The sequence below is a fragment of the Zophobas morio genome, unplaced genomic scaffold (assembly GCF_036711695.1).
Source record: "Zophobas morio isolate AGI-343-1 ecotype UQ-CSIRO unplaced genomic scaffold, CSIRO_AGI_Zmor_V1 ptg000008l, whole genome shotgun sequence".
Classification (NCBI taxonomy): Eukaryota; Metazoa; Arthropoda; class Insecta; order Coleoptera; family Tenebrionidae; genus Zophobas; species Zophobas morio.
In genome coordinates this window covers 14,645,442-14,672,787 of record NW_026972113.1, presented here as the reverse complement: position 1 = coordinate 14,672,787, position 27,346 = coordinate 14,645,442, and the positions used below count along the sequence as shown (strand labels likewise).

At 29.5% G+C, this 27,346-nt stretch overlaps 1 protein-coding gene across 1 annotated transcript in view; it reads right to left on the bottom strand.

Annotated features, from left to right (window-relative positions):
• Positions 1–23,631, bottom strand: part of LOC135125460 (uncharacterized) — a 59,854-nt gene extending 36,223 nt beyond the window's left edge. Inside the window, exon 1 of the mRNA XM_064051106.1 lies at positions 23,339–23,631. Within this exon, the coding sequence (XP_063907176.1) occupies positions 23,339–23,529 (191 nt within the window). The 5' untranslated portion in view covers positions 23,530–23,631. The remainder of the gene's footprint in view (positions 1–23,338) is intronic.
• Positions 23,632–27,346: the final 3,715 nt, after the last annotated feature.

The following is a 27,346-nucleotide window of genomic DNA, read 5'->3' as shown; positions in this document are numbered from 1 at the left end:
AAATGAAATTTATATTTCAATTTGCTGTTTGTTTGTTTTTTCGGTTTTAATTTTTTGAATTTTTGCGGTTTTTCATTTTTAACTTTTTTATTTCTTCAATTTTTTAAATTTGAAATTTTTGGATTTAAAATTTCTAGTTTTCAATTTTTAATTTCTTCAATTTTTCGGTTTTTCAAAGTTCTGTTTTTATAATTATTCTTTTTTTTGTGAAAATATTCAATTTTTGGATTCGTCAGTTTTTCGATTGCATTTTTTGGGTTTTCAATTTTTTGTTTTTGTATTTGTATTTTTTTCATTTTCTCGATTTTTCAGTTTTTCGTTTCTTCAATTTTTGATTTGTAGTTCTTGTAGTTTTTATTTTAAATGTGTAATAATTATAATTTTAAAATTAGAATTAGAATTTTTCCGTTATTCAAATATTGAATTTTAAAACTTTTTCAATTGTTCGAATTTTAACTTTTTCAGTTTCTAGATTAAATTATTCAACTTTTTTATCTTTTAATGTTACAGTTTTTCGACAACTTTGACGATTCTATAAAATTTCTAGTTTCTCGATTTCATAATTTTTGTTCTTTTCAGATTTGATTCATTGTTTCTTCTTTTTTTTTCAATTTTTCGAGTCAGTGATTTTTTCGATTTTTAGTTTTTCAATTTTTCAATTTTTTGATTATTCACTTCTTCGATATGCAATTTTTCGTTTTTTCAGTTTTTCGTTACATAACGTTTATTCTTTTGCCCACGGACTTAAAATAGTTCCTATATAATCATAATAAACATAAAGCTTGTACTAATTTTTCAGTTTTTCTATTTTTCAATTTTTCCGATATTTCAGTTTTTCAATTTTCCAACTTTTGAAGTTTTCAATTTTTGGATTTTGCAATTTTTCGATTTTTCAATGGTTCGATTTTCTGTTTGTTTGTTTTTTCAGTTATAATTTTTATTTTTTATTTTTTTTTATTTCTTCAATTAATTAAATTTGCAATTTTTGGATTTAAAATTTCTAGAGATTTCTATTTTTCGGTTTTTTGAAGTTTTGATTTTATAATTATTCTTTTTTTTTTAATGTGAAAATTTTCAATTTTTGGAGTGCTGAGTTTTTCGACTGCAAATTTTGGATTTTCAATTTTTCGTTCGTTTATTTTTAGATTTTTCATTTTCTCGATTTTTTAGTTTTTCAATTTTTCAATTTTTTGTTTCTTCAGTTCTTCGATTTGCAATGTTTCGATTTTGCCATTTTTCGTTTTTTCAGTTTTTGGATAGAAAACGTTTATTCTTTTGCCCACGAAACTTAAAATAATTCCCACATGATCATAATAAACATAAAGTAATAATTTTTCAGTGTTTACATTTTTCAATACTTTCCGATTTTTGAATTTTTTAATTTTTCAACTTTTGAATAAAAAAATTGTAAAAATTGCAAAATTGTGGGATTGAAAAAACGAAAAAGTATAAAATGAAAACTGAAAAATCTAAAAATTGGAAATTAATAACCTGAAAAATTAAAGAAACGAAATTTTTGCTTCAATTTTCTATTTGTTTAATTTTTGCGGTTTTTTCATTTTTTATTTCTTCAATTTTTTAAATTTGCAATTTTTGGATTTAAAAATTCGCATTGTCAATTTTTAATTTTTCAATTTTTCCATTTTTCAGTTTTTCATTTCTTCAATTTTTCGGTTTTTTATAGTTCTGATTTTACAATAATTATTCTTTTTTTTTGTGAAAATTTTCAATTTCTGGGAATCTCAGTTTTTCGATTGCAATTTTTGATTTGCACTGTTTCTAGTTTTTATTTTAAATATGTAATAATACATCATTATAATTTTGAAATTTTTTCGCTTTTTCAATTTCATGAATTTAGAATTTTTCAATTTTTGGAATTTTAATTTTTCAATTTTTCGACAATTTTGACAATTCCATAATTTTCGATTTCATGATTTTTGGGTTCTCCAGTTCTTCGATTCAATTCATTTTCTCTTCTTTTTTCTTTCCAATTTTTCGAGTATTGATTTTTTCGATATTTAAGTTTCTGGATTTTTGGTTTTTCAATTGTTCTATTTTTTGTTTCATCAGTTCTTCGATTTACAATTTTTCGTTTTTTCAGTTTTTCGTTAGATAATGTTTATTCTTTTGCCCACGGACTTAAAATAATTCCCATACAATCATAATAAACATAAAATATGTAGTAATTTTTCAGTTTTTTCATTTTTCAATTTTTTCCGATATTTTAGTTTTTCGATTTTTTAATTTTTCAATTTTAGATTTCGCAATTTTTCAATTTGCAATATTTCGTTTCGATTTTTATTTTCTTTATTGTTTTAATTATTTTTAAATTTGCAATTTTGGGTTTTCAATTTTTCGATTTTTTTTTATTTTTAGATTTTTCATTTTCTCGATTTTTCAGTTTTTCGTTTCTTCAGCTTCGACAATTTTGACGATTCTATTATTTTTCGATTTCATCAGTTTTTCGATTCGATTCGTTTTTGCCTCTTTTTTCTTTCCAAGTTTTTGAGTCATTAATTTTTTCGATTTTTAAGTTTCTCGATTTTTAGTTTTTCAATTTTTCAATTTTTTGTTTCTTCAGTTCTTCGATTTGCAATGTTTCGATTTTGCTATTTTTCGTTTTTTCAGTTTTTGGATAGAAAAGGTGTATTTTTTGCCCACGGACTTAAAATAATTCCCATATGATCATAGTAAACATAAAATAATAATTTTTCAGTGTTTACATTTTTAAATTTTTTCCGATTTTTGAATTTTTTAATCAAAAAATTGTAAAAATTGCAAAATTGTGGGATTGAAAAACGAAAAAGTATAAAATGAAAATTGAAAAATCTATAAATTGGAAATTAATAACCTGAAAAATTAAAGAAACGAAATTTTTGTTTCAATTTTCTATTTGTATTTTCAGTTTTAATTTTTGAATTTTTGCGGTTTTTTCATTTTTAATTGCTTTTATTTCTTCAATTTTTTAAATTTGCAATTTTTTAAATTTGCAATTTTTGGATTTAAAATTTCTCGATTTCAATTTTTAATTTTTCAATTTTTCGATTTTTCAGTTCTTCGTTTCTTCAATTTTTCGGTTTTTCATGGTTCTGATTTTACAATTGTTCTTTTTTTTTATGTGAAAATTTTCAATTTCTGGATTTCTCAGTTTTTCAATTGCAATTTTTGGATTTTCAATTTTTTGTTACTAATACTAATTTTACAGTTTTTCAAGTTTTTTCAATTTTTCAGTTTTTCGATTTTTCAAACCTTTTGAACCAAAAAATTGGAAAAATTGCAACACTGTTAGATTGAAAAAATGAAAAAGTATAAAATGAAAACTGAAAAATCTAAAAAATGGAAATTAATAACTTGAAAAATTAAAGAAACGAAAAACTGAAAAATCGAAAGAATCAAAATTGAAAAACTTAAAAATCGAAAAAGTGCAAAATCGAAAAACCGAAATATTGGAAAAATAAAGGACATGAACGAAAAATTGTGATATAAAATCCAGAAAATCTATGAATATAGTGAACTTTTCTATTACAAGATTTTGTGATGACGTCATCAACATTTTTGATTAACGTTTTGCCATGATTAACATTAGAATGTTTGCAAGGTTTCCAAAAATTTTCATAATTCATAAACCACACGTGAAGGGGTATCTTAGTTTCGGAGATTATCTGTCTAATAAAAATTCGGACAGCCGGCAGATAGACAGATAGACAGACAAATAGGCAGAAGGAAATGGGAGACCTATTTTTTGTACTCTAGAGGTCATGAAACGTCGACAAACATAAAAGCACCCAGTCGTCCAATGAATTCGATAACAATACTTCTTTAGCTTAGTAAAGCAAATAAAAAGTGGAAGAAAAAATATGAATGCCAATGTAATAAACGTTATTATTAATAAATTGTAACACATCACGTTCGACTAAGCGTGTAAAATTCAGTCGACCTGTTTTCAAATTCGATTTAACGGAGACGCATTTGCCGCAATGTATGCAAAAGGAATAAAAGCGTGCTGTGAAATGTTGCTTGACATTTTCAGGGATAGACGGGATACGTCGAAATACGTCCCGACACCCTCCTTTAAAAATTGCCCGAGTTATAGGTAACAAGCGATGACAGTTTCGGTGCGACTTTCGTCGACGCCATTGGATGTAACACAACACATTAGGCAAATTACAAGCATTTTTGCCCTTTCGCTAAATACGTAATCGTTTGTGGTTTGTGGTTGCGCAACAGGAATTTCAACATAGACAACAAAGGAGCAATTAGTAGAGGCTTAAGCTTTTGGTTTGAAACGAAAATATCAATATTGATCTAGAGTTTGCGTTTGATTCGTTAAATCTGAGCGAGTTTCAAAGTGGAAGTGGCAAAAAATGAGAGGGAGTTTTACTCACTTAAAACTTTGTGTTTAAAGTGACGGAGTTTATGGTCTGAGATATCCATATTTTTTGGAAAGGTAGCCTCAAACCAATCGGGTTTACTCAGCTGCGAAACTAGCCTATTTCGTAATAATTTTTCTGAACGGACATATCGATCTGGGCTCTGCGACGCACCGAAAATTTATCTTCGAGAAGGCCGGAAAGTGGGGTCGCTGGACTGAAAATTTCTTTTGTAAAAACCTCATCTCGTTTCGTTGTGTCGTTTTTTCACAATTACCCGTCTACTTTGGAAAAATACAAAGGTCTGTTAACCACACAAACAATGCGTTTTAAAACCAGCATATTCTCGCCAAGAAATCAGACAGACAAACGGAAAAAACGGACCGACATAGTTTTTGCAACCCAAGTCCCGTCCTCGATTGTTTCCTAGAGCGTTGATTCTCCCAAACACAGTTATTCCGAGATAAGTGAAACTCCCAGCCAACAGCATCGACGAATAATACCCCACAGCATTCCCCATATTCACTGAATAATCAAACGAGCCGTATGAGTTCGAGACCTAATGTCCTTTTATCAATTCAACAGAGCTCGCTGGAACGAAGAAATCGATTTTAAACCCACGGAGGATTTTAAAGCCGACGGAATGCTCCTCAAGGTTACCGGCAAATTACGGAGGTTAAATACGCAAATTGCCGCCAGCGGCGCTCATTCGAACGATTAATTTCTGTCGTTTAATCCTCGTCCGTCCAGTCGAAAAACGCTCAAGATCTGCTACATTGAATATTAGCTGAGCGAGGAAAGTTCGATTCCTGCCTTCTGTTTGTCAGATTATGAAACTAGGAGGATATTATTTATGACAAGGACGATTTAACTTTGTGAAAGAAAGTTTAAATTGGATTAAGTAACGGCGCCGAGAAGTGGCAGAGAACAATACTGTCGTAATGCGAGCTGGAAACGGTATTTAACTATTGATTGGACGATAAAACGACGTTTTGATGTTGTAATTGTGTTATATTCACATAAATAAGGTGTTTGCGAGTCGGTTGGAGCGACCGAAGCTCGTGCCGTAATGCTCAATCTTTTAAAAACACGAAGGTCACGATCTTGAGAATTATATAAATTATTCAGGAGTGCTTTGTTAACTCTACACTGACGCATCAGGCTTTATTTTTATTTTTTAAGCGATACACGTGCAAAAGTGTAGAACTTTCAATCCTTCTCATGAAAAATGCAGCCGTTGCTTGCCGGAAACCGATCTCCGAGCACTTTGATAGACACAATTTTCTTTGCAGATGTCGAATTCCTGCTGCAATCGCATTTTTATTGTAATATTTCCGGGCTTACGCCAAATAAATAAATTCAGTCTCATATTTATTTACCGGCCACGTTTTAGTTTCACCGAGTTGCTGTTATTGCTAAAAGGGTCATTCTGGCAAAAATTGAATCGTATGTCTTTTGCAACTAGCGAAGCGATTACTTGGAAATTTTAAGAGATAATTTGCGTTTCCGTTTGTCTGTCTGTCTGTCTTTCCGCCGTCGGTCTCGATCTGTTTTTATTATGCTAACAAAAATTTGTCTCGTCACCCCACCAACGATGGAATTACGTCAATTCGAAATTTTATAATAGTAAATGTTATTCAAATTTTATAAAATAACGAACTCCCAATTTCTATTTTGATTTTTTGATAAATTTCGATTTGCAAAATTAATCGTTCATGCCCCCTCCAGGAATTGATGATGTCATCTTACAATTTTGTAGAATAAATGTTATTCAAATGCCAAAAAGCAACATAGACCTGAACTTGCGGTATATGAATTCGTGTTGAACTGTTACCCTAGACATCGAGATTTCTTAAAAAAAAAAAATGAAAACTGTATGGCAATTTTTCGATTTTTTCATTTTCCGATTATTCAGTTTTTCGATTTTTAAATTTTTGGATTTTTCGATTTTTCAGTTTTTGAGGTTTTCAATTTTTCGATTTTCCCATCTCTCGATTCCTCGATTGTCAATGTTTCAATTTCTCGATTTTTCGATTCTTCGATTTTTCAATTTTTCTATTTTCAACTTTTCAGTTTTGAATTTGTCAAATTTTCGAGTTTTGTTCAGTTTGTTTAATCGAATTTTTGATTTTTCGATATTCGTCTTTCCAATTCCCTTGCTTTCGATCTTTCAAATTTCGATTTTTTTGAATTTTCGATTTTTCAGTTTTTCCATTCTTCAGTTTTTTTACTTTTCAAACTTCGATATTCGAATTTTCGATTTTGGTATTTCCAATTTTCAATTTTTGGTATTTCGAATTTTCAGTTCTTCCGATTTTTCATTTTTTATTTTTTCATTTCCCAAATTTTTGAATCAATTTTTCATTTTTTTTACTTTTAGATTTTTTGATTTTTCGAATTCTCAATTTTCCAATTTTCGGATTTTTTGACTTTTCAAATTTTTCAATTTTTTCCAATTTTCGACCTTCTGAATTTACGATTTTTTTCTCGATTCTTCAATATTTAAAATTTTTCGAATTCTCAGCTTTCAAGACTTTAATTTTGGGAATTTTTGCATTTCCAGATTTTTCAGTTTTTCGATATTTTAATTCCAAATTTTCCGGTTTGCCGATTTCTCGATCTCTTCATGTTTCGATTTCTTGATTTTTCAATTTTTTAATTGATCGATTTTTCAATTTTTCCACTCTTCAGTTTTTCGATTTCTCAATTGTTTTACTTTTCGATATTTTGATTTCTGGAATTTTGACTTTTCCATTTTTCGACTACTCGGTTTTTCAATTTTTTTTTTCGGTTTTTCACTCTTTCAGCAATTCAATTTTGAGAAATTTTCTATTTTTGGATTTTTCATTTGATTCAGTTTTTGATGTTTTTAATTTTTTCGATTTTCCCATCTCACGATTCCTCGATTTTCAATGTTTCAATTTTTCGATTTTTCGGTTTTTCGATTTTCCAATTTTGCGCTTTTGCAAATTTTTGATTTTTCAATTTTTCCATTTTTCTTTTTTTCGACTTTTTAATTTTTCGATTCTTCGATTTTTCAATTTTTCTATTTTCAACTTTTCAGTTTTGAATTTGTCAAATTTTCCAGTTTTGTTCAGTTTGTTTAATCGAATTTTTGATTTTTCGATATTCGTCTTTCCAATTCTCTTGCTTTCGATCTTTCAAATTTTGATTTTTTTGAATATTCGATTTTTCATTTTTTACTTTTCCATTTCCCAAATTTCTGATTCAATTTTTCAATTTTTTTACTTTTAGATTTCTTGATTTTTCGAATTCTCGATTTTTCAATTTTCGGATTTTTTGACTTTCCAAATTTTTCTTTTTTTTTCAGTTTTCGACCTTTTGATTTTTCGATTTTTTCGGTTCTCGACTTCTCGATTCTTCAATATTTAAAATTTTTCGAATTATCAGCTTTCAACACTTTAATTTTGGGAATTTTTCATTTCCAGATTTTTCAGTTTTTCGATATTTTAATTCTAAATTTTCCGGTTTGCCGATTTGTCGATTTCTCGACTTTTCGATTTCTTGATCTCTTGATGTTTCGATTTCTTGATTTTTTAATTTTTCAATTCTTCGAATTTTCAATTTTTCCACTCTTCAGTTTTTCAATTTCTCAATTATTTTACTTTTCGTTATTTTGATTTCTCGAATTTTGACTTTTCCATTTTTCGATTTTTCGACTATCGGTTTTTAAATTTTTTTTTTCGGTTTTTCAATTTTTTAGTTTTTGACGTTTTCAATATTTCGATTTTCCCATTTCTCGATTTTCAATGTTTCAATTTCTCAATTTTCGGTTTTTCGATTTTCCAATTTTACGCGTTTGCAAGTTTTTGATTTTTCAATTTTTCCATTATTCTTTTTTTCGAATTCTCGATTTTTCAATTTTTTTTAATCTCCGACCTTTTGATTTTTCGATTTTTTCGTTTCTCGACTTCTCGATTCTTCAATATTTAACATTTTTCGAATTCTCAGCTTTCAATAATTTAATTTTTGGGAATTTTTACATTTCCAGATTCTTTAGTTTTTCGATATTTTAATTCCAATTTTTCCGGGTTGCCGATTTCTCGATTGCTCGATTTTTCGATTTCTCGATCTCTTGATGTTTCGATTTCTTGATTTTTCAATTTTTCAATTGCTCGATTTTTCAATTTTTCCACTCTTCAGTTTTTCGATTTCTCAATTATTTTACTTTTCGATATTTTGATTTCTCGAATTTTGACTTTTCCATTTTTCCATTTTTCGACTACTCGGTTTTTCAATTTTTTTTTCGGTTTTTCACTTTGTCAACATTTCAAGTTTGAGAAATTTTCTATTTTTGGATTTTTCAATTTTTCAATTTCCCATCTCTCGATTCCTCGGTTTTCAATGTTTCAATTTCTCTTCTCGATTTTTCGGTTTTTCAATTTTCCAATGTTGCGCTTTTGCAAGTTTTTGATTTTTGAATTTTTCGATTTTTCTTTTTTTCGACTTCTCGATTTTTCAATTTTCGATTGTTCGATTTTTCAATTTTTCTATTTTCAACTTTTCAGTTTTGAATTTTCGATTTTTGTTCAGTTTGTTTAATCGAATTTTTGATTTTTCGATATTCGATTTTCCAGTTTTTCCATTCTTCCATTTTTTTTACTTTTCTCGAATTTTGATACTCGAATTTTGGATTCTTGGTATTTCGAATTTTCAATTTTTGGTACTTCGAATTTCAATTCTTTCGACTTTAGATTTTTCATTTTTTTATTTTTCCATTTCCCAAATTTTTGATTCAATTTTTCGATTTTTTAACTTTTAGATTTTTTGATTTTTCGAATTCTCGATTTTTCAATTTTTTTCAATTTTCGACCTTTTGATTTTTCGATTTTTTTTGTTTCTCGACTTCTCGATTCTTCAATATTTAAAATTTTTCGAATTCTCAGCTTTCAAAACTTTAATTTTGGTAATTTTTACATTTCCAGATTTTTTAGTTTTTCGATATTTTAATTCCAAATTTTTCGGTTTGCCATTTCTCGATTTCTCCACTTTTCGATTTCTCGATCTCTTGATGTTTCAATTTCTTGATTTTTCAATTTTTCAATTTTTCCACTCTTCAGTTTTTCGATTTCTCAATTGGTTTACTTTTCGATATTTTGATTTCTCGAATTTTGACTTTTCCATTTTTCCATTTTTCGACTACTCGGTTTTTCAATTTTATTTTTTTTTCGGTTTCTAACTTTTTCAATACTTTAATTTTGAGTAATTTTCTATTTTTGAATTTTTCAATTTTTCGATTTTCCCATCTTTCGATTCCTCGAATTTCAATGTTTCAATTCCTCGATTTTTCGATTTTTCAATTTTTCCCTTTTGCAAGATTTTTTTTTTTCAATTTTTCCATTTTTCTTTTTTTCCATTTCTCCATTTTTCAATTTTTCGATTCTTCGGTTTTTCAACTTTTCAGTTTTGAATTTGTCAAATTTTCGATATTCTTATTTCCAATTCCCTTGCTTTCGATCTTTCAAATTTTGATTTTTTTGAATATTCGATTTTTCAGTTTTTCCATTCTTCAGTTTTTTACTTTTCGAATTTCGACACTCGAATTTACGATTTTTGGCAATTCGAATTTTCAATTTTTGGTATTTCGAATTTTCAATTCTTCCGTCTTTAGATTTTCCGTTTTTTTATTTTTCCATTTCCCAAATTTCTGATTCAACTTTTCAATTTTTTTACTTTTCGATATTTTGATTTCTCGAATTTTGACTTTTCCAATTTTCCATTTCTCGACTACTCGGTTTTTCAATTTTTTTTTTTATTTTTCACTTTTTCGACACTTCAATTTTGAGAAATTTTCAGTTTTCCGTGTTTTGATTTCATAATTGTTCCGTTTTTCGATTTCGAAAAAATGCAGAATCCAAAAAAAAAGTAGAAGTTGGGAAATCGTAAAAAACTGGAAAATTTAAAAATAAAAACTCGGAGAATGGCGTGTCGTAAACTTGAAGAAACAAAAAAAATGAAAAATTGAAAAACCGCAAATCGAAAAATTTAATACGTAATTAGAAACTGAAAACTCGAAAAATTGCAAAATCTAGAAATTGAACAATTCGCAAACTGAAAAATTTTAACTTGAAAACTGGAAACTGAAGAAACAAAAAAATGAAAAATTGCAAAGACAAAAAACTCAAGAAAGATTTTTATAGCGTTTTTAGATGATCGAGTAGGTAAAAAACTGCATCGACGTCATCACAACGTAACGTTCTGATTGGCCGCCGCGTTTCTGCCAACAACTCTAAACACCCCTCACTCCACCTACATTTAATCTCTAGCCTCCGGGCCATCAACAGCCGCAAAGTTCGCATACCGCCTTATTTTCAGAACCGTAATTCCGCGAAGAACAAATTCACCGGAAACGCGTCGCTTCCGCATTTTCCGGATTTTAATTACAGATCCTCCGTCACCCTGATCAAAACCTCCCCCAAAACTATCAAATGAAAAACCTCCCCCGAATGAAAACGTCACTCCGTTTAAAAGCAAATCGAGTGCGAATTCGTTATCTCGGTCGCCCTTCCAACCAGGAAGTAATGAAAATCCCTTTTTCTCCCACAGGAAGCTCGCAAATTGTTCCTGGTTCATAGATCTGGCCCATTTTAGTATTTTAACTATCGGCTGCACGTTCAATTTAGCGTGAACTGATAGGGTTGTGACGGATCGCTTTCGCCCCAAAAACTCGATCCCTCTACGCGTAATTACACCTCCGAACTCGTTTCCTGTCACAGAAGTACGCGAAAATGATCGTTTTTTTCGCTCAGCGTACAACTTGTTGCGTAATTTTCTAAAATCAAACTTAGAACTTTCTCGGCTTGTAACAAGCCGCTTACCGACCTTGTGTTGTAACGCCCCGCGATAAGAAAATCATAACGACGGTCCTGATTTACGCACGGTTGTAAAATGTTACGGTCCAGAGGCACGCGATCTTTTTGGCAGTCATGAAATATGGAACGCTTTCGCTTGGTGAATACGGGCGATGATGCGATGAAGAAGTGGAGGAGACAGAGCCGCTGCTAATGAGATGAATACAGAATGGAGGAAACCGAGGGAAATTTTCGTGTAGCGAGAAGTGAAAAAGTACGAAATAAGATATTGAAATTCTTGTGTGGCGGCTTTGTGTTCTAATTCGGGGGCTAAAGCTTCAAAGAAGCGCACGGCGGGTATTAAGGAGAATTCAAACACTAGGTAAATGGGTTTCAGGACTTTGTGTCAAAGAGACGGCTTAAATTTTGGGTTTCTTTTAGATCAGGAATTGATTATTTAGTTCGAGGTTACCGAATTCTAGTGAGCTTTCTCGTAATAATTTAAAGCACTCACTGCCCACCAGCCTGCACTTCAGTTCCACCCAAACGAGTCAAGCTCTTCGAATAAAGAAAAATAAAGTTGACAGCTTTATAAATCTGTGTTGGTCCTGTGAGCCACATAAAAACGACCATTCATGGCTGTGCCCATTTCTCTTGATTAAATCTCTGATAAAAGAAGAATTACAAATGCAATTCCCGCACAACGTAAAGCTCTATAACGTGTTAATCTTCAGGCTTGAGATAATTTCAGGATCCTTGTACAATGGGTGCCGATTCATGCGAATAGTCACCATGTTTTATGTTCATTCAACACTTAAAGCTTGTGTAATTCGACCAGATTTTGCAATATAAAGCCCGGAATTTACTAAACTCCGCAATATTAACTCCGGCGCGATTCGGAACATTTATATTGCGTTTTGCGGATCGAGGAGCATAGAATAAAAGAAGTTGCTGCAGTTGGAAGTTTAGCACGTTCTTAAATATATATAAAAAAAAAAATAAGTCGGAGGTTAGCAAATACCGCATTTTTGAAAAATTATAAATATCTTTGCGACTTTTGTTTTCTGATAACCAACCTCTCTATGAAGTAAAAACCGTTCAAGTGCGGACAATATGAAATAAATTTAAGAACAACTAACGGGAAAATGCTTTTCGAATAATCAAAAAAATTAAAAATTGAATGATTAGAATATCAAAAATTTTGAAAATTGAAGAATTGAAAAACCGTAAAATCGAAACGTCAAAAAACTGAAATATTAAATTCTCGGAAAACTTAAAAAACTGAAAAATTGAAGAATTTTAGAAATCAAAAAAATTGTACAATGAAAAATGGAAAAACTGAAACTCGCAAATCGAAAAAATGAAAAATCGAAACCTCAAAAGCCGGGAAATAAAAATAGACCAAAATCGAGGAATGAAAAATCGAACAATTTATAATGAAAAAATCAAAAAACCCAAAAATGAAAAATGGAGAAATCGAAAAGACGAAATAACGAAAAATTGAAGAATCGAAATATTGAAAAATCCCAAAACTAAAATATCGAAAAACTGATAAATGGATAAATCGAAAAATTAAAAAATCGAAGAAAAATTGAAAAATCAAAAACTTGCAAAATCGAAAAATTGAAGAATTTAAAAACTAAAAGATCGGAAATCGAGAAATTGGCAAATGAGGAAATCGAAAAATTAGAAAGTTGAAAAATTTAAAAATCCAGAACCTGAAGAATCTGAAAATAAGAAAGTGGTAAAACTGAAATATTGGGAAGTTCAGAAATCGAAAAATTAAAAATCGGGAAATCGAAAATTTGAAATTTGGGAGACTAAAGCATCATAAAATTGAAAAAACCAAAACTGACAATTTAATGAAATAATAAATCGAAAAGTCAAAAAATGCGAAAATTTGTAAAATCAAAAAATTGAAAAATCGAGAAAGTGTAGAATCAAAAAACTCAAACAACGAAATTCTAAGAAAAATGGAAAAATCGAAGAGTTGAAAAGTCGAAAAATCCAGAAATCGATAGTTGAAAAATCAAAAATTTACAAACGCCAAAAATGAAAAATCGATACATTTAAGAATCGGAAAATTGAAGAATCGGAAAATGAAAAAATCATAAAACTGAAATATTGGAAAAATGAGAAATCATAAAAATAAAGAATCGGAATTAAACTGAAAAATCAAAAATGAAAAAACCAGAACGGAAACCAAGAACCTGAAAAATTGAAAAATTAAAAAAAAAAAAATGAGAAACTTATAAATCAAAAAAAGCGAAATGTGTATTGTACTTAAGATCAAAATCCAAAAATTGCAAAATAAAAGTCAATAAAAAATTGAGGAACCGAAAAATTGAAAAATCGAAGAAATCGAAAAGACGAAATATCGAAAAATTGAAGAATCAAAATATTGAAAAGTCCCAAAACTAAAATATCGAAAAATTGATAAATGGATAAATCGAAAAATTAAAAAATCGAAGAAAAATTGAAAAATCAGAAACTTGCAAAATCGAAAAATTGAAGAATTTAAAAACTAAATGGTGGGAAAACGAGGAATTGGCAACGAGGAAATCGAAAAATTAGAAAGTTGAAAACTTTAAAAATCCAAAACCTGAAGAACCGGAAAATGAGAAAATGGTAAAACTGAAATATTGGAAAGTTCAGAATTCGAAAAATCAAAAATTGGAAAATCGGTAAATTTTGAAATTTGGGAAACTAAAAATCATAAAACTGAAAGAACCAAAACTGACAATTTAATGAAACGATAAATCGAAAAGTCAAAAAATGGAAAAACTTGCAAAACCAAAAAATTGAAAAATCGAGAAATTGTAGAATTGAAAAACTAAAACAACGAAAATCTAAGAAAAATGGAAAAATCCAAGAGTTGAAAAGTCGAAAAATCCAGAATCGAAAAGTCGAAAAATCAAAAATTTACAAACTCCAAAAATGAAAAATCGATAAATTTAAGAATTGGAAAATGAAAAAACCATAAAACTGAAATATTGGAAAAATGGGAAATCATAAAAATAAAGAATCGGAATTAAACTGAAAAATCAAAAATGAAAAAACGCAAACGGAAACTAAGAACATAAAAAATTGAAAAATTAAAAAAATATTGAGAAACTTATAAATCAAAAAAAGCGAAATGTGTATTGTACTTAAGATCAAAATCCAAAAATTGCAAAATAAAAGTCAATAAAAAATTGAGGAACCGAAAAATTGAAAAATCGAGAAATCGAAAAGACGAAATATCGAAAAATTGAAGAATCGAAATATTGAAAAGTCTCAAAACTAAAATATCGAAAAACTGATACATGGATAAATCGAAAAATTAAAAAATCGAAGAAAAACTGAAAAATCAGAAACTTGCAAAATCGAAAAATTGAAGAATTTAAAAACTAAATAATGGGAAAACAAGGAATTGGCAACGAGGAAATCGAAAAATTAGAAAGTTGAAAAATTTAAAAATCCAAAACCTGAAGAAACGGAAAATGAGAAAATGGTAAAACTGAAATATTGGAAAGTTCAGAATTCGAAAAATCAAAAATGGGAAAATCGGTAAATTTTGAAATTTGGGAAACTAAAGAATCATAAAACTGAAAGAACCAAAACTGACAATTTAATGAAACGATAAATCGAAAAATCAAAAAATGGAAAAATCGAGAAATTGTAGAATTGAAAAACTCAAACAACGAAAATCTAAGAAAAATGGAAAAATCGATGAGTTGAAAAGTCGGAAAATCCAGAAATCGAAAAGACGGAAAATCAAAAATTTACAAACGCCGAAAATTGAACAATCGATAAATTTAAGAATCGGAAAATGAAAAAATCATAAAACTGAAATATTGGAAAAATAAGAAATCATAAAAATAAAGAATCGGAATTAAATTGAAAAATCAAAAATGAAAAAACGAGAACGGAAACGAAGAACATGAAAAATTGAAAAATTAAAAAAATTGAGAAACTTATAAATCAAAAAAAGCGAAATGTGTATTGTATGATCGAAATATTGAAAACTAAAGAAATCGAAAAATCGGATAATTGAAAATCCAAAAATTGCAAAATAAAAGGCAATAAAAAATTGAGGAACTGAAAAATTGAAAAATCGAGTAATCGAAAAGACGAAATATCGAAAAATTGAAATATTGAAAAGTCCCAAAACTAAAATATCGAAAAATTGATAAATGGATAAATCGAAAAATGAAAAAATCGAAGAAAAATTGAAAAATCAGAAACTTGCAAAATCGAAAAATTGAAGAATTTAAAAACTAAAAGATCGGAAATCGAGGAATAAGGTGAAGATTTTAAAAATCCAAAACCTGAAGAAAACGGAAAATGAGAAAATGTTAAAACTGAAATATTGGAAAGTTCAGACATCGAAAAATCAAAAATCGGGAAATAGAAACTTCGAAATTTTGGAAACTAAAGAATCATAAAACTAAAAAAACCAAAACTGACAATTTAATGACACTATAAATCGAAAAGTCAAAAATCTAAGAAAAATGGAAAAATCGAAGAGTTGAAAAGTCGAAAAATCCAGAAATCGAAAAGTCGAAAAAGGAAAAATCGATAAATTTAAGAATCGGAATTAAACTGGAAAATCAAAAATGAAAAAACGAGAACGGAAACCAAGAACATGAAAAATTAAAAAATTGCAAGATTAAAAAAATTGAGAAACTTAAAAATCCAAAAAAGCGAAATGTGTATTGTAAGATCGAAATATTGAAAACTAAAGAAATCGAAAAATCGGATAATTGGAAATCCAAAAATTGCAAAATAAAAGTCAATAAAAAACTGAGGAAGCGAAAAATTGAAAAATTTAGAAACTGCAAAATCGAAAAATGAAAAATTGCAATATCGAAAAATTGCAAATCAAAAAATTGAAGAAACGAAAATTGGAAATCGAAAAAATTGAAAAAATTAAAGTTGAAAGAATGAAAAATTATGAAAACCAAATTTTGAAAAATGGAAAAATTGAATAATGAAAGAAAATGAAAAAATGGTCAATGTGATATCAAAAAATTGTAAAAAAACGAAAAATTGGGATATTAAGAAATTGGTCGAAGGTTGTTTCGACAGAACTTCCCTCGCTCCTGAAACCCAATGAACCATAGGTATCCGGCATTTTCGAAAAATTATAAAATCTGATTTTGCGAATTATATTTATTTTATGAGACCCTTATAAGTTGAAATAAACAGATGTACATATGTAATGTTAAGGTAAATGTACAGACGTGTGCTACACGTATGTTTCAAATGAGTTTTTACTGTACAAAATTTTGATCAACATTTTTACGAAGATACCTTAGCTTGCGCTCAGGAAGTAACAAATCGCTGAGGGTGTGAATAAAACATAAAGTGAACTGGAAAAGACACAGGGAAGAATGATTACGGCGCTTTGTGTCACTGACAGAGCATGCACAATCAAAAAGAAACTAATAAAACAGTGAATTAGCGCAACTCGAGGAGACAAATCGCTGCCGTTATGATGCAATTCAACGAAAACACCCCCAGCACTAGAAATAATAGCGAACATATCGCAAACAAAATGCAGCTACCGCTACAACGTCTTTTGTGTTTTGTAATGTTCTCCTCATATTTGTCATCACATTCCCGCCAACGTTGTTTATCAGTATAGATTTTTGCCCCTACCCATTGTACGCCGACCTAATGTGTGTGTGCATTAACATCCCCGGGGGTGGGTCTCTATTGTGCACGCAAAACGATAAGAGCAGCAGGTTCTTTACACTATTTCTTTCCACCACCTGCCGAACTTATTTACTTTAAATTTATTTCTACGACTCTCGAGTTACATTCGAAACGCTTAATCTAAACACTTCGCCGGGCGTCTAGTTTCACCGGGACGTAGCAATGCAATTAAGTCAGCTTTACGGTTACAAGGACATAATTTAGGTGGATCGTTTGAAAGTCGTGCAGTGAAATTTTCATAAAATTGACTGCCGGGCTTAAAACAGTGAACATCAACGTTGCTTAATTAAAATCTGCTTTGAGCGAGGGATAGGACGAGCGAGTCCTTTCAAGTCGTCAAGAACGCGTTAAATTTACAAGGAAGAGGATGATCGAGGGTTACACGGAGGAGTAGCCGCTGATTTCTGGAAGGATTCGTGTGAAACGAGAGAAGCGAGCTGTAAAGGGTGTTGTCAAGAAGTATTATTGAGTATTTTTTATGTTAAGTCGCGTTTCAGCAGCTACGCTGACATTTGTTTGGTGATAGTTTAGAGTCTACTTTGTGTTTTTGATATAAATTTACCGAACAAAAACAGAACATTGGCTTAAAGTTGCTTACACAAATCTTATTTCGCCTTTGAAACACAATCGATTAAAACATCCATTTCTTTGATAAGTTACAAAAACTGATTACCAGCACCAGAGGCTCGTAAGATTCGTTTAAATTTGTACTAAAACGAAACACTCATGCTTTTATGACCCACAAAATTATTTGAATAAAATACACTTAAGGACTCCCCAAGGTTCTTTGAATATTTTTCAAACATAAAACACCAGGAGCTCTTAAGATTCTTTCAAATTCGTTCGGAAACTAAGCACCAGAAGCCTCCAACGTTTTTTTAAATTTGTTCTAAAACAAAACACTAGTGGATTTTCAAGATTCTTTTATATTTTTTCAAAATAAATACTCTAAACCTCGAAATTTTTTTCAAATCTTTAAAACAAAACACGACGAAACCCAAGATTCCTTTCAATTCGATTTTTAAACACCAAGAGCCCCAAGATTATTTTAATAAAAGACACTTTAGGACTCTGAGATTTTTTCAATTATTTCCATAATGAAAATAAGAGGGGCATCCAAGATTCTTCAGAAAAGAGTCTTCAAGTTTCTTTTAATATCTTTCAAAAATAAAACACCGGAGAGTCTAAAATGATTTCAAATACGTTCTGAAATTTAACACCAGGAGCCTCCGAAGTTCTTTTAATTTTTTTCTAAAATAAAACTCCAGTGGGTTCTCAAGATTCTTTTATATTCCTTAAAAAGAAATTATTCTAGGGGCTTCGAGATTCTCTTCAATTCTTTAAAAAAAGACACTCGAAAACCTGAGTTTCTTTCAAATTTTTTCAAAATGGTAACAGCAAGGCTCTCCACGATTCTTTAGAAAAGAGTCCCCAAGGTTCTTTTAATATTTTTCAAAATTAAAACACCAGGGGCTCTTAAGATTCTTTCAAATTCGTTCGTAAACTAAACACTAGAAGCCTCCAAGTTTTTTTTTTTAATTTATTCTAAAACAAAACTAGTGGATTTTCAAGAATCTTGCATATTCTTTAAAAATAAATACCCTAGGGACCTCAACAAAGACACTTAGGACTCTGAGATTCTTTCAATTATTTCCATAATGAAAATAACAGGGGCATCCAAAATTCTTCAGAAAAGAGTCCTCAAGGTTCTTTTAATGTCTTTCAAAAACAAAATACAAGAGGCTCTAAAATTCTTTCAAATTCGTTCTGAACTTTAACACCAGGAGTCTCCAAGGTTTTTTTAAAATTTTGTCTAAAATAAAGCACCAGTGGTTTCTCAAGATTCTTTTATATTCTTTAAAAAGAAGTTATTCTAAGGGCTTGAAGATTCTTGTCAATTCTTTAAAAAAAGACACTCGGAAACCTGAGTTTCTTTCAAATCTTTCAAAATGGTAAGATTCTTTAGAAAACAGTCTCCAAGGTTCTTTTAATATTTTTCAAAAATAAAACACCAGGGGCTCTTAAGATTCTTTCAAATTCGTTCGTAAACTAAACACTAGAAGCCTCCAAGTTTTTTTTTAATTTATTCTAAAACAAAACACTAGTGGATTTTCAAGATTCTTTCATATTCTTTAAAAATAAATACCCTAGGGACCTCAACAAAGACACTTAGGACTCTGAGATTCTTTCAACTATTTCCATAATGAAAATAACAGGGGCATCCAAGATTCTTCAGAAAAGAGTCCTCAAGGTTCTTTTAATGTCTTTCAAAAACAAAATACAAGAGGCTCTAAAATTCTTTCAAATTCGTTCTGAACTTTAACACCAGGAGTCTCCAAGGTTTTTTTAAAATTTTGTCTAAAATAAAGCACCAGTGGTTTCTCAAGATTCTTTTATATTCTTTAAAAAGAAGTTATTCTAAGGGCTTGAAGATTCTTGTCAATTCTTTAAAAAAAGACACTCGGAAACCTGAGTTTCTTTCAAATCTTTCAAAATGGTAAGATTCTTTAGAAAACAGTCTCCAAGGTTCTTTTAATATTTTTCAAAAATAAAACACCAGGGGCTCTTAAGATTCTTTCAAATTCGTTCGTAAACTAAACACTAGAAGCCTCCAAGGTTTTTTTTTTAATTTATTCTAAAACAAAGCACTAGTGGATTTTCAAGATTCTTTCATATTCTTTAAAAATAAATACCCTAGGGACCTCAACAAAGACACTTAGGAGTCTGAGATTCTTTCAATTATTTCCATAATGAAAATAACAGGGACATCCAAGATTCTTCAGAAAAGAGTCCTCAAGGTTGTTTTAATATCTTTCAAAAACAAAACACAAGAGGCTCTAAAATTCTTTCAAATTCGTTCTGAACTTTAACACCAGGAGCCTCCGAGGTTTTTTTTTTAAATTTTGTCTAAAATAAAACACCAGTGGTTTCTCAAGATTCTTTTATATTCCTTAAAAAGACGTTATTCTAGGGGCTTGAAGATTCTTGTAAATTCTTTAAAAAAAACATTCGGAAACCTGAGTTTCTTTCAAATCTTTCAAAATGGTAAGATTCTTTAGAAAACAGTCCCCAAGGTTTTTTAATATTTTTCAAAAATAAAACACCAGGGGCTCTTAAGATTCTTTCAAATTCGTTCGTAAACTAAACACTAGAAGCCTCCAAGGTTTTTTTTTTAATTTATTCTAAAACAAAACACTAGTGGATTTTCAAGATTCTTTCATATTCCTTAAAAATAAATACCCTAGGGACCTCAACAAAGACACTTAGGACTCTGAGATTCTTTCAATTATTTCCATAATGAAAATAACAGGTTCTTTTAATATCTTTCAAAAACAAAACACAAGAGGCTCTAAAATTCTTTCAAATTCGTTTTGAACTTTAACACCAGGAGCCTCCGAGGTGTTTTTTTTTTAATTTTGTCTAAAATAAAACACCAGTGGTTTCTCAAGATTCTTCTATATTCTTTAAAAAGAAGTTATTCTAGGGGCTTGAAGATTTTTTCCAATTCTTTAAAAAAAGACACTCGGAAATCTGAGTTTCTTTCAAATCTTTCAAAATGGTAAGATTCTTTAGAAAACAGTCTCCAAGGTTCTTTTAATATTTTTCAAAAATAAAACACCAGGGGCTCTTAAGATTCTTTCAAATTCGCTCGTAAACTAAACACTAGAAGCCTCCAAGGTTTTTTTTTAATTTATTCTAAAACAAAACACTAGTGGATTTTCAAGATTCTTTCATATTCCTTAAAAATAAATACCCTAGGGACCTCAACAAAGACACTTAGGACTCTGAGATTCTTTCAATTATTTCCATAATGAAAATAACAGGTTCTTTTAATATCTTTCAAAAACAAAACACAAGAGGCTCTAAAATTCTTTCAAATTTGTTCTGAACTTTAACACCAGGAGCCTCCGAGGTTTTTTTTTAAATTTTGTCTAAAATAAAACACCAGTGGTTTCTCAAGATTCTTTTATATTCTTTAAAAAGAAGTTATTCTAGGGGCTTGAAGGTTCTTTCCAATTCTTTAAAAAAGACACTCGGAAATCTTTCAAAATGGTAAGATTCTTTAGAAAACAGTCCCCAAGGTTCTTTTAATATTTTTCAAAAATAAAACACCAGGGGCTCTTAAGATTCGTTTAAATTCGTTCCAGGAGCCTCCGAGGTTGTTTTCAATTTGTTCTAAAACAACACACCAATGAGTTCACAAGATTCTTTTATATACTTTAAAAAGGAATGACTCTAGAGGTTTCAAGTTTTTTTCAGTTCTTTAAAAACGGCACTCGGAAACCTGAGTTTCTTTCAAATTTTTTCACAATAATAACAGCAGAGACCTCCAAGATTCTTTAGAAAAGAGTTCCCAAGGTTCTTTTAATGTCTTTCAAAAATAAAACACCAAAGGCTCTTAAGATTCTTTCAAATTCGTTCTAACCCTAAACACCGGGAGCTTCCGAGGTTCTTTAAATTTGTTTTAAAACACCAACGGCTTTCAAGATTCTTTTCATGTTTAAAAAAAGACACTTGGAAATAGAAATTCCGACAATTTTTTTCAAAATTAAAACAGCAGGGTCATCCAAGATTCTTTAGAAAAAAGTCCCTAGGTTCTTTTAATATTTTTCTAAAATAAAACACCAGAGGTTCATAAAATTCTTTCAAATTTGTTCTGAACCTAAACACCCGAACGCTCCGAAGTTCTTTTAAATTTGTCCTAAACAAAACACCAAGATTCTTTTCAATTTTTTAAATGAAACATTGTGAAACCAGAGATTTTTTCAAATATTTCAAAATGAAAACAATGTGGACATCCAAGATTCTTCAGAAAAGAGTCTTCAAAGTTCAAAAATAAAACACCAGAGGCTCTTAAAGTTCTTTCAAATTTGTTTTGAACCTAAACACCAAGAGCCTCCGAGTGTCCTTTAAATTTGTTCTAAAAAAAAACACACCAACGAGCTATGAAGATTCTTTTCAAATCTTTAAAAAAAGACATCCGAAAAAACAGAATCTTCCAATGTTTATTTTTAGTGAAAACAGCAGCGGCATTGAAGATTCTTGAGAAAAAAGTCCTTAAGTTATTTTAATATCTTCCAAAAATAAAGCACTAGAGCCTCTAAAAATTCTCTCAAATTTGTTCCAAACCTAAAGACCGTGAATCTTCAATGTTGTTTTAAATTTCTTTTATATTCTTAAAAAAGGACTTTAGAGACCTCAAGAATCTCTCCATTTTTTCAAAAATAAAACAACAAGGCTTATAGGATTTTTCAAATTCTTAAAAAAAACACCAGGCACTCCAAAAGTCTTTCAAAGTTTTTCAAAACCGAAACAAGGACCAAATTTTTTGAAAATCAAGATTCTTTTAAACATAAATAAATGACAAATTACAAATGAATTAAAAAAACAGATCAACAAAAACAAGAGACCTACTGTTCATATTCCAGGAGGTTACGCTCGAGAAGAAAATTCTAGAAAATTACTGATAGTCGTTTTTATTGGAGAGTGTGGAATTGATTTAAACTGCAAATACCCATATCGAAAAATAATGAAGTCGAACTGTTCCCGAGAACTTTTAGTGGTGGAACAGCTGCAAATGATTTTCCCGCTTTTGTGCATCTTTTAATTCATTATTTTATGCCAAACGTCTCTAAAAAAAGCTTTAAAATGAATTACCTGTTAATATGAAGCTCGCTTCGCTCGCTCAGACAGCATCACTAACGAACGACACAAACAACAAAACCACAAATCCTTTGAAGTTTAATCAAAAAAGCCTCACTACGATACTCGCAACTTGAATTCAACACAAGTTTAGCCAGTCATATTTACCAATTAGCTGTATCTACATTTCCACTCAATATTAACACAGAGAAGAAAATTTCCCTCCCAAATTAAGCAAGCAACTTTTCATTGTGTTCATTACAGCGCTCTCTCGATAATATCCTTTCATAAATAATTCTATTAGACGTAATCCGTAATTACTCCATTCTTTGTACCACTCTGTATAACCCCTGCAGCAAATGATAACCGACCCGTGGGACCTTCCATGTGCATTTCTGCATATTTAATCACACGAACCACTATTATATTGATTGCATCTCATAGTCTTCATTTTTCCACCTACCAAACGAAAAACTAGCTAATTCGAGTTTTCTGAAATGACGTCATCCATTTTTTGGAGGGGAAGCTAGCTCCGTCTAAAGATTCTCTTCAAAAGAGGTCAGTTACGTAATCTTTGTTAATAAATAGTAACAAACTAAAATACAGTCAACCCAAAAGTAGTAATCGGTCCGGTAGTTCGTGGTCAAACTAATTACACGGCCGCAACCGTTAATTCGAACCCTCTTTACACTAGTACTAGCTAGCGCATACCGGCAAAGTCGTAAACAAATGGCGCAGCATCTGAAACTCTGAAACTCTTCCCGGACTGCGGTAAAGCACCGAATCAACGCTTTCGAGCGGAATTCCTCCTACCTTTTAGTGCGTCTTCGTGGAAACTCGGTGGAGCAACTCTTCACCTTGTGTTGTTGGTTGGCAGCGTCTTTATTAGGCCATATGAGTTGGTGGTGTTTACGTGGCGACGACAACAGGTCTACTGAGGGGCTGTCGGTGCGAGGCATCGCGACGGGCGTCTCGACACCAGCGCCACTACATCGACGTTTCATAACTTGCTAGACAAACGCAATCGATAGGCCTTCCAGGTTGGAAGTCGCGGCTTCTTGGAGGAATTTTGACGGAGAATTTGGAATTTGATCAGAGGCTTGACGTTTAATTTCGCGGATGTCACGAATGTGTCAAAGGAGGTCGGTACAGAAAGTCCGGGACGGGGATCTTGTTCCCGGTCTTTATCCTGTTACCTATGTAGCTGTTTGTCAGATTGTGTTTATTAGTCGTTGTATTATTTTTAGGTCTTGAAATGTGTGTGAATGTAAAATATTTTTTAAACTTTGAGGGATAAAATTAGGGAAGAGTATGATATCAGTCTGATATAGATAACCTCACTTTTAATTCGTCTATCGTTGAAACTGGATTGGTCTTCTATAATGGAATTTCAGACCCTATTTTACTTCCTGAGCATAAACTGACTACTTTTATGTTTTCTCGACGTTTTATGATCCCGAAAGTACGAAAAAATACGTCGCCCATTTCCGTTGGTCTGTCCGAATTTTTATTAGAAAGATAATCTCTGAAACTACTAGAAGAAAGTTTTACTTTCAGTTTGATTAAATATATAAATGTGGTTTATCAATGCACTCATGGATTTTATAATTACTTATACAGGGTAACTCAAAACAATTAATATAATATATTATAATAAAATGTTTTAATTTTAACTTGCAAGGGTTATCATAAAAAAAATAATTTTTCGAAAAATTTGGATTCAATTACCTTCACAAGCTCGTTTTTGCAATTTTTCAAGTTCTTGATTTCCAATTTTTAGATTTTTCAAAGTTTTTATTTTATATTTTTATCGTTTTCTCATTTTTTTGTTTTTTGATTTTACAATTTTGCAATTTTTCCATTTTTTTGATACGAAAAGTTGAAAAATCATAAGAAAATATTATTCACAAAATCAAATTTTTCGAAAAATCTGGACCTTCGACCAATTTTTTGGTATCACGATTTTTCGTTTTTTCATTTTCTTTCATTTTTCAGTTTTTCCATGTTCAGTGTTTCGATTAAATAATTTTTCGTTTTTTCAACTTTTATTTTTTCAATTTTTCGAAATTACAATTTTCCATTTTGCAATTTTTCACTTTCTATTTTCCCGATCTTTTATTTTCATTTTCGATTTTATATCACAACTTTTAATGTTTTCATTTCCTTTATTTGTTCAATGTTTCTTTTGACTTTATCATTTTTCGTTTATTCAATTTTTTTTTTATTTTCAAACTTTCATTTTTCAATTCCTCGGTTTTCCAATCTTTAAATTTTTCAGTTTTGCAATTTTTGGATTTTTCACTTATAAAATTTTCCGAATTTTTTAATTTCCAGTATTTCGACCTTACAAGATTTCGTCTTCTCGATTTTTCGTTTCTTCATTTTTCAAGTTTTTGATTTCCAATTTTCAGATTTTTCAGTTTTCATTTTCCATTTTATGCTTTTTTCATTTTTTGTTTTTCAGTTTTTCAATTTTTCAATTTCTCGACTTCCGATTTTTTTAATTTTTTGTTTCTTCAGTTTTTCATTTTCCGATTTCTTTCATTTTGAATATTTCCATTTTACAGTATTTCGTTTTTTCTATTCTTAAGTTTATCAATTTTTCGATTTTACAACTTTTCCTTTACTGTTTTTCAAGTTCTTACTTCCATTTAGTTTTATTTCATTTTTGATTTTGCAATTTTACAATTTTGCATTATTCCATTTTTTTGATTCGAAAAGTTGAAAAATTTAAAAATTGGAAAATCGAAAAACCAAAAATTCGGAAAAAATTGATAAAGGAAAAAATGAAAAACAGTAAATTGCAAAATCGAAAGTGGAAAATCTAAAAATTGCAAATCGAAAAACTGAAAAATTATAGAATCGTCAAAATATTAAAGCCGACAATCTGTAATTGAAAAAGAAAAAATCGAAAAAATGAAAAATAAAATAAATGAAAAAGTTAAAAATCCAGTATGTTATTGAAAAATGGAAAAACTCTAAAACTGTAAAATTTAGAAAATTTTAAAAATTATAATTATTACATATTTAAAATGAAAAATTAAAACATCTAAAAATTGAAAAACCGATAAAATTGCAAATCAAAAAATTGGAAAAACTAAAAATAGAATAATTTCACGTTGAAAAAAAAAAATTAAAAATCAGAACATTGAAAAACCGAAAAATTGAAAATAAAGAAAATAAAAAACCGAAACCAAAAAATTAAAAATTGAAAATCGTGAAATTGCAATCAAAAAAATTGCAAAATCTAAAAATGAAACATCCAAAAGTTGGAAAATCCATAAAACTGAAAAATTTAGAAGAGTTGCATGTCATGAAATTGAATAAACAAAAAAAAATAAAAAATAAAAAATTCGAAACGAAAAATTGCAAGTTGAAAATTTGAAAAAACGAAAAATTGAAAAACTAAAAATTGAAATTTCAATTAATTTTAAGTAGAAAACTTGTACAAGATTTAGGAATTGGAAAATCAAGAAAATGAAAAATCTAAAATCGAAAAAACGAAAAATTAAAAAATCTAAAAATTGAAAAACCGATAAAATTGAAAATTAAAACATCCAAAAACTCAAACATTTCACGACATTGAAAAGTATCCAAAACTTGGAAAATCGAAAAACTGAAATATTTACAAATGAAAACTCTAATAAGAGTCATACAATTGAAGAAACAAAAAAAATGAAAAAATTGACATTGAAAAAACAAAAAAAATTAAGAAAACAAAAACTCGAATCGAAAAAGTGAAGAAATGAAAAATTAAAGAATCGAAAAATTGAAAATTGAAATCTCGAAAAATCTTAAATAGAAAAACTGTGCAAGATTTAAGAATTGAAGAAACAAAAAAAATGAAAAATTGGAAAATCCAGAAATAAAATTGAAAAAACGAAAAATTGAAAATCGATAAAATTGCAAACCGAAAAATTGAAAAATCAAAAAACTCAAAAATTTCACGTTGAAAAAAAGAAAAATTACAAAATAATCGAACCGAAAAATTTTAAAAACAAGGAACAGAAAACACCGAAACGAAAAATTGCAAATCGAAAACTCGTGAAATTGCAAATCAAAAAATTGCAAAATCTAAAAACTGAAGCATCCAAAAGTTGGAAAATCGAGAAACTGAAAAACTTACAAGAAAAAGAAGAAGAAAGTAAAAAACCGAAAAGAAAAATTGCAACAAAAAAAATTAAAAATCAAAAAACAAAAAAATTATAAAATGGAACCAATGAAAAATCGAATAATTGAAAAAACGGTGAAAATAGGAAACCCAACGAAAAATTGAAAAATTCAAATTCGGAAAACTGAATAACCGAAAAATTTTGAAAAACTGAAGAAAAAAAAATTAAAGAATTGAAAAATTCAAGTCAAAAAAGCTGCGAGAGCGTGATTTACGAGGTGAGGTATCAGAAACGATTTTTTTTCGACTGAAGCTGTTTTATTACGACTCTATAAAAAAATTCAGCCTTTGGAAGAAGCGCAATAATCTATGTAAATCAGAAGTACTCAGTTTATGAATAATTTGTCAGAAGTATTTACAATTGAAATTAAGAAATTTATAAAAGCAAGGAAAATCGAGTCTTGGAGAATTAGAATAATCCCAAATCGCTTTTATTCGTCTCTTAAAAGAAGCAGAGCTGAGAGATAAGCAATAACGAAACATTTTTTAGGAAAATCCGGGAGTTCTGTGGCAAAATATTTTCTTTGCAGCTTGCAGCTTTGAAAGAACGTAAAATCGACAATTTTTATCTTTCAGTAAAATTTCTAAAATAAAAAAATATATTTTTACAAATGTTGGTAGTTCCTCATTGCAAAGTAGAACTATTAGAT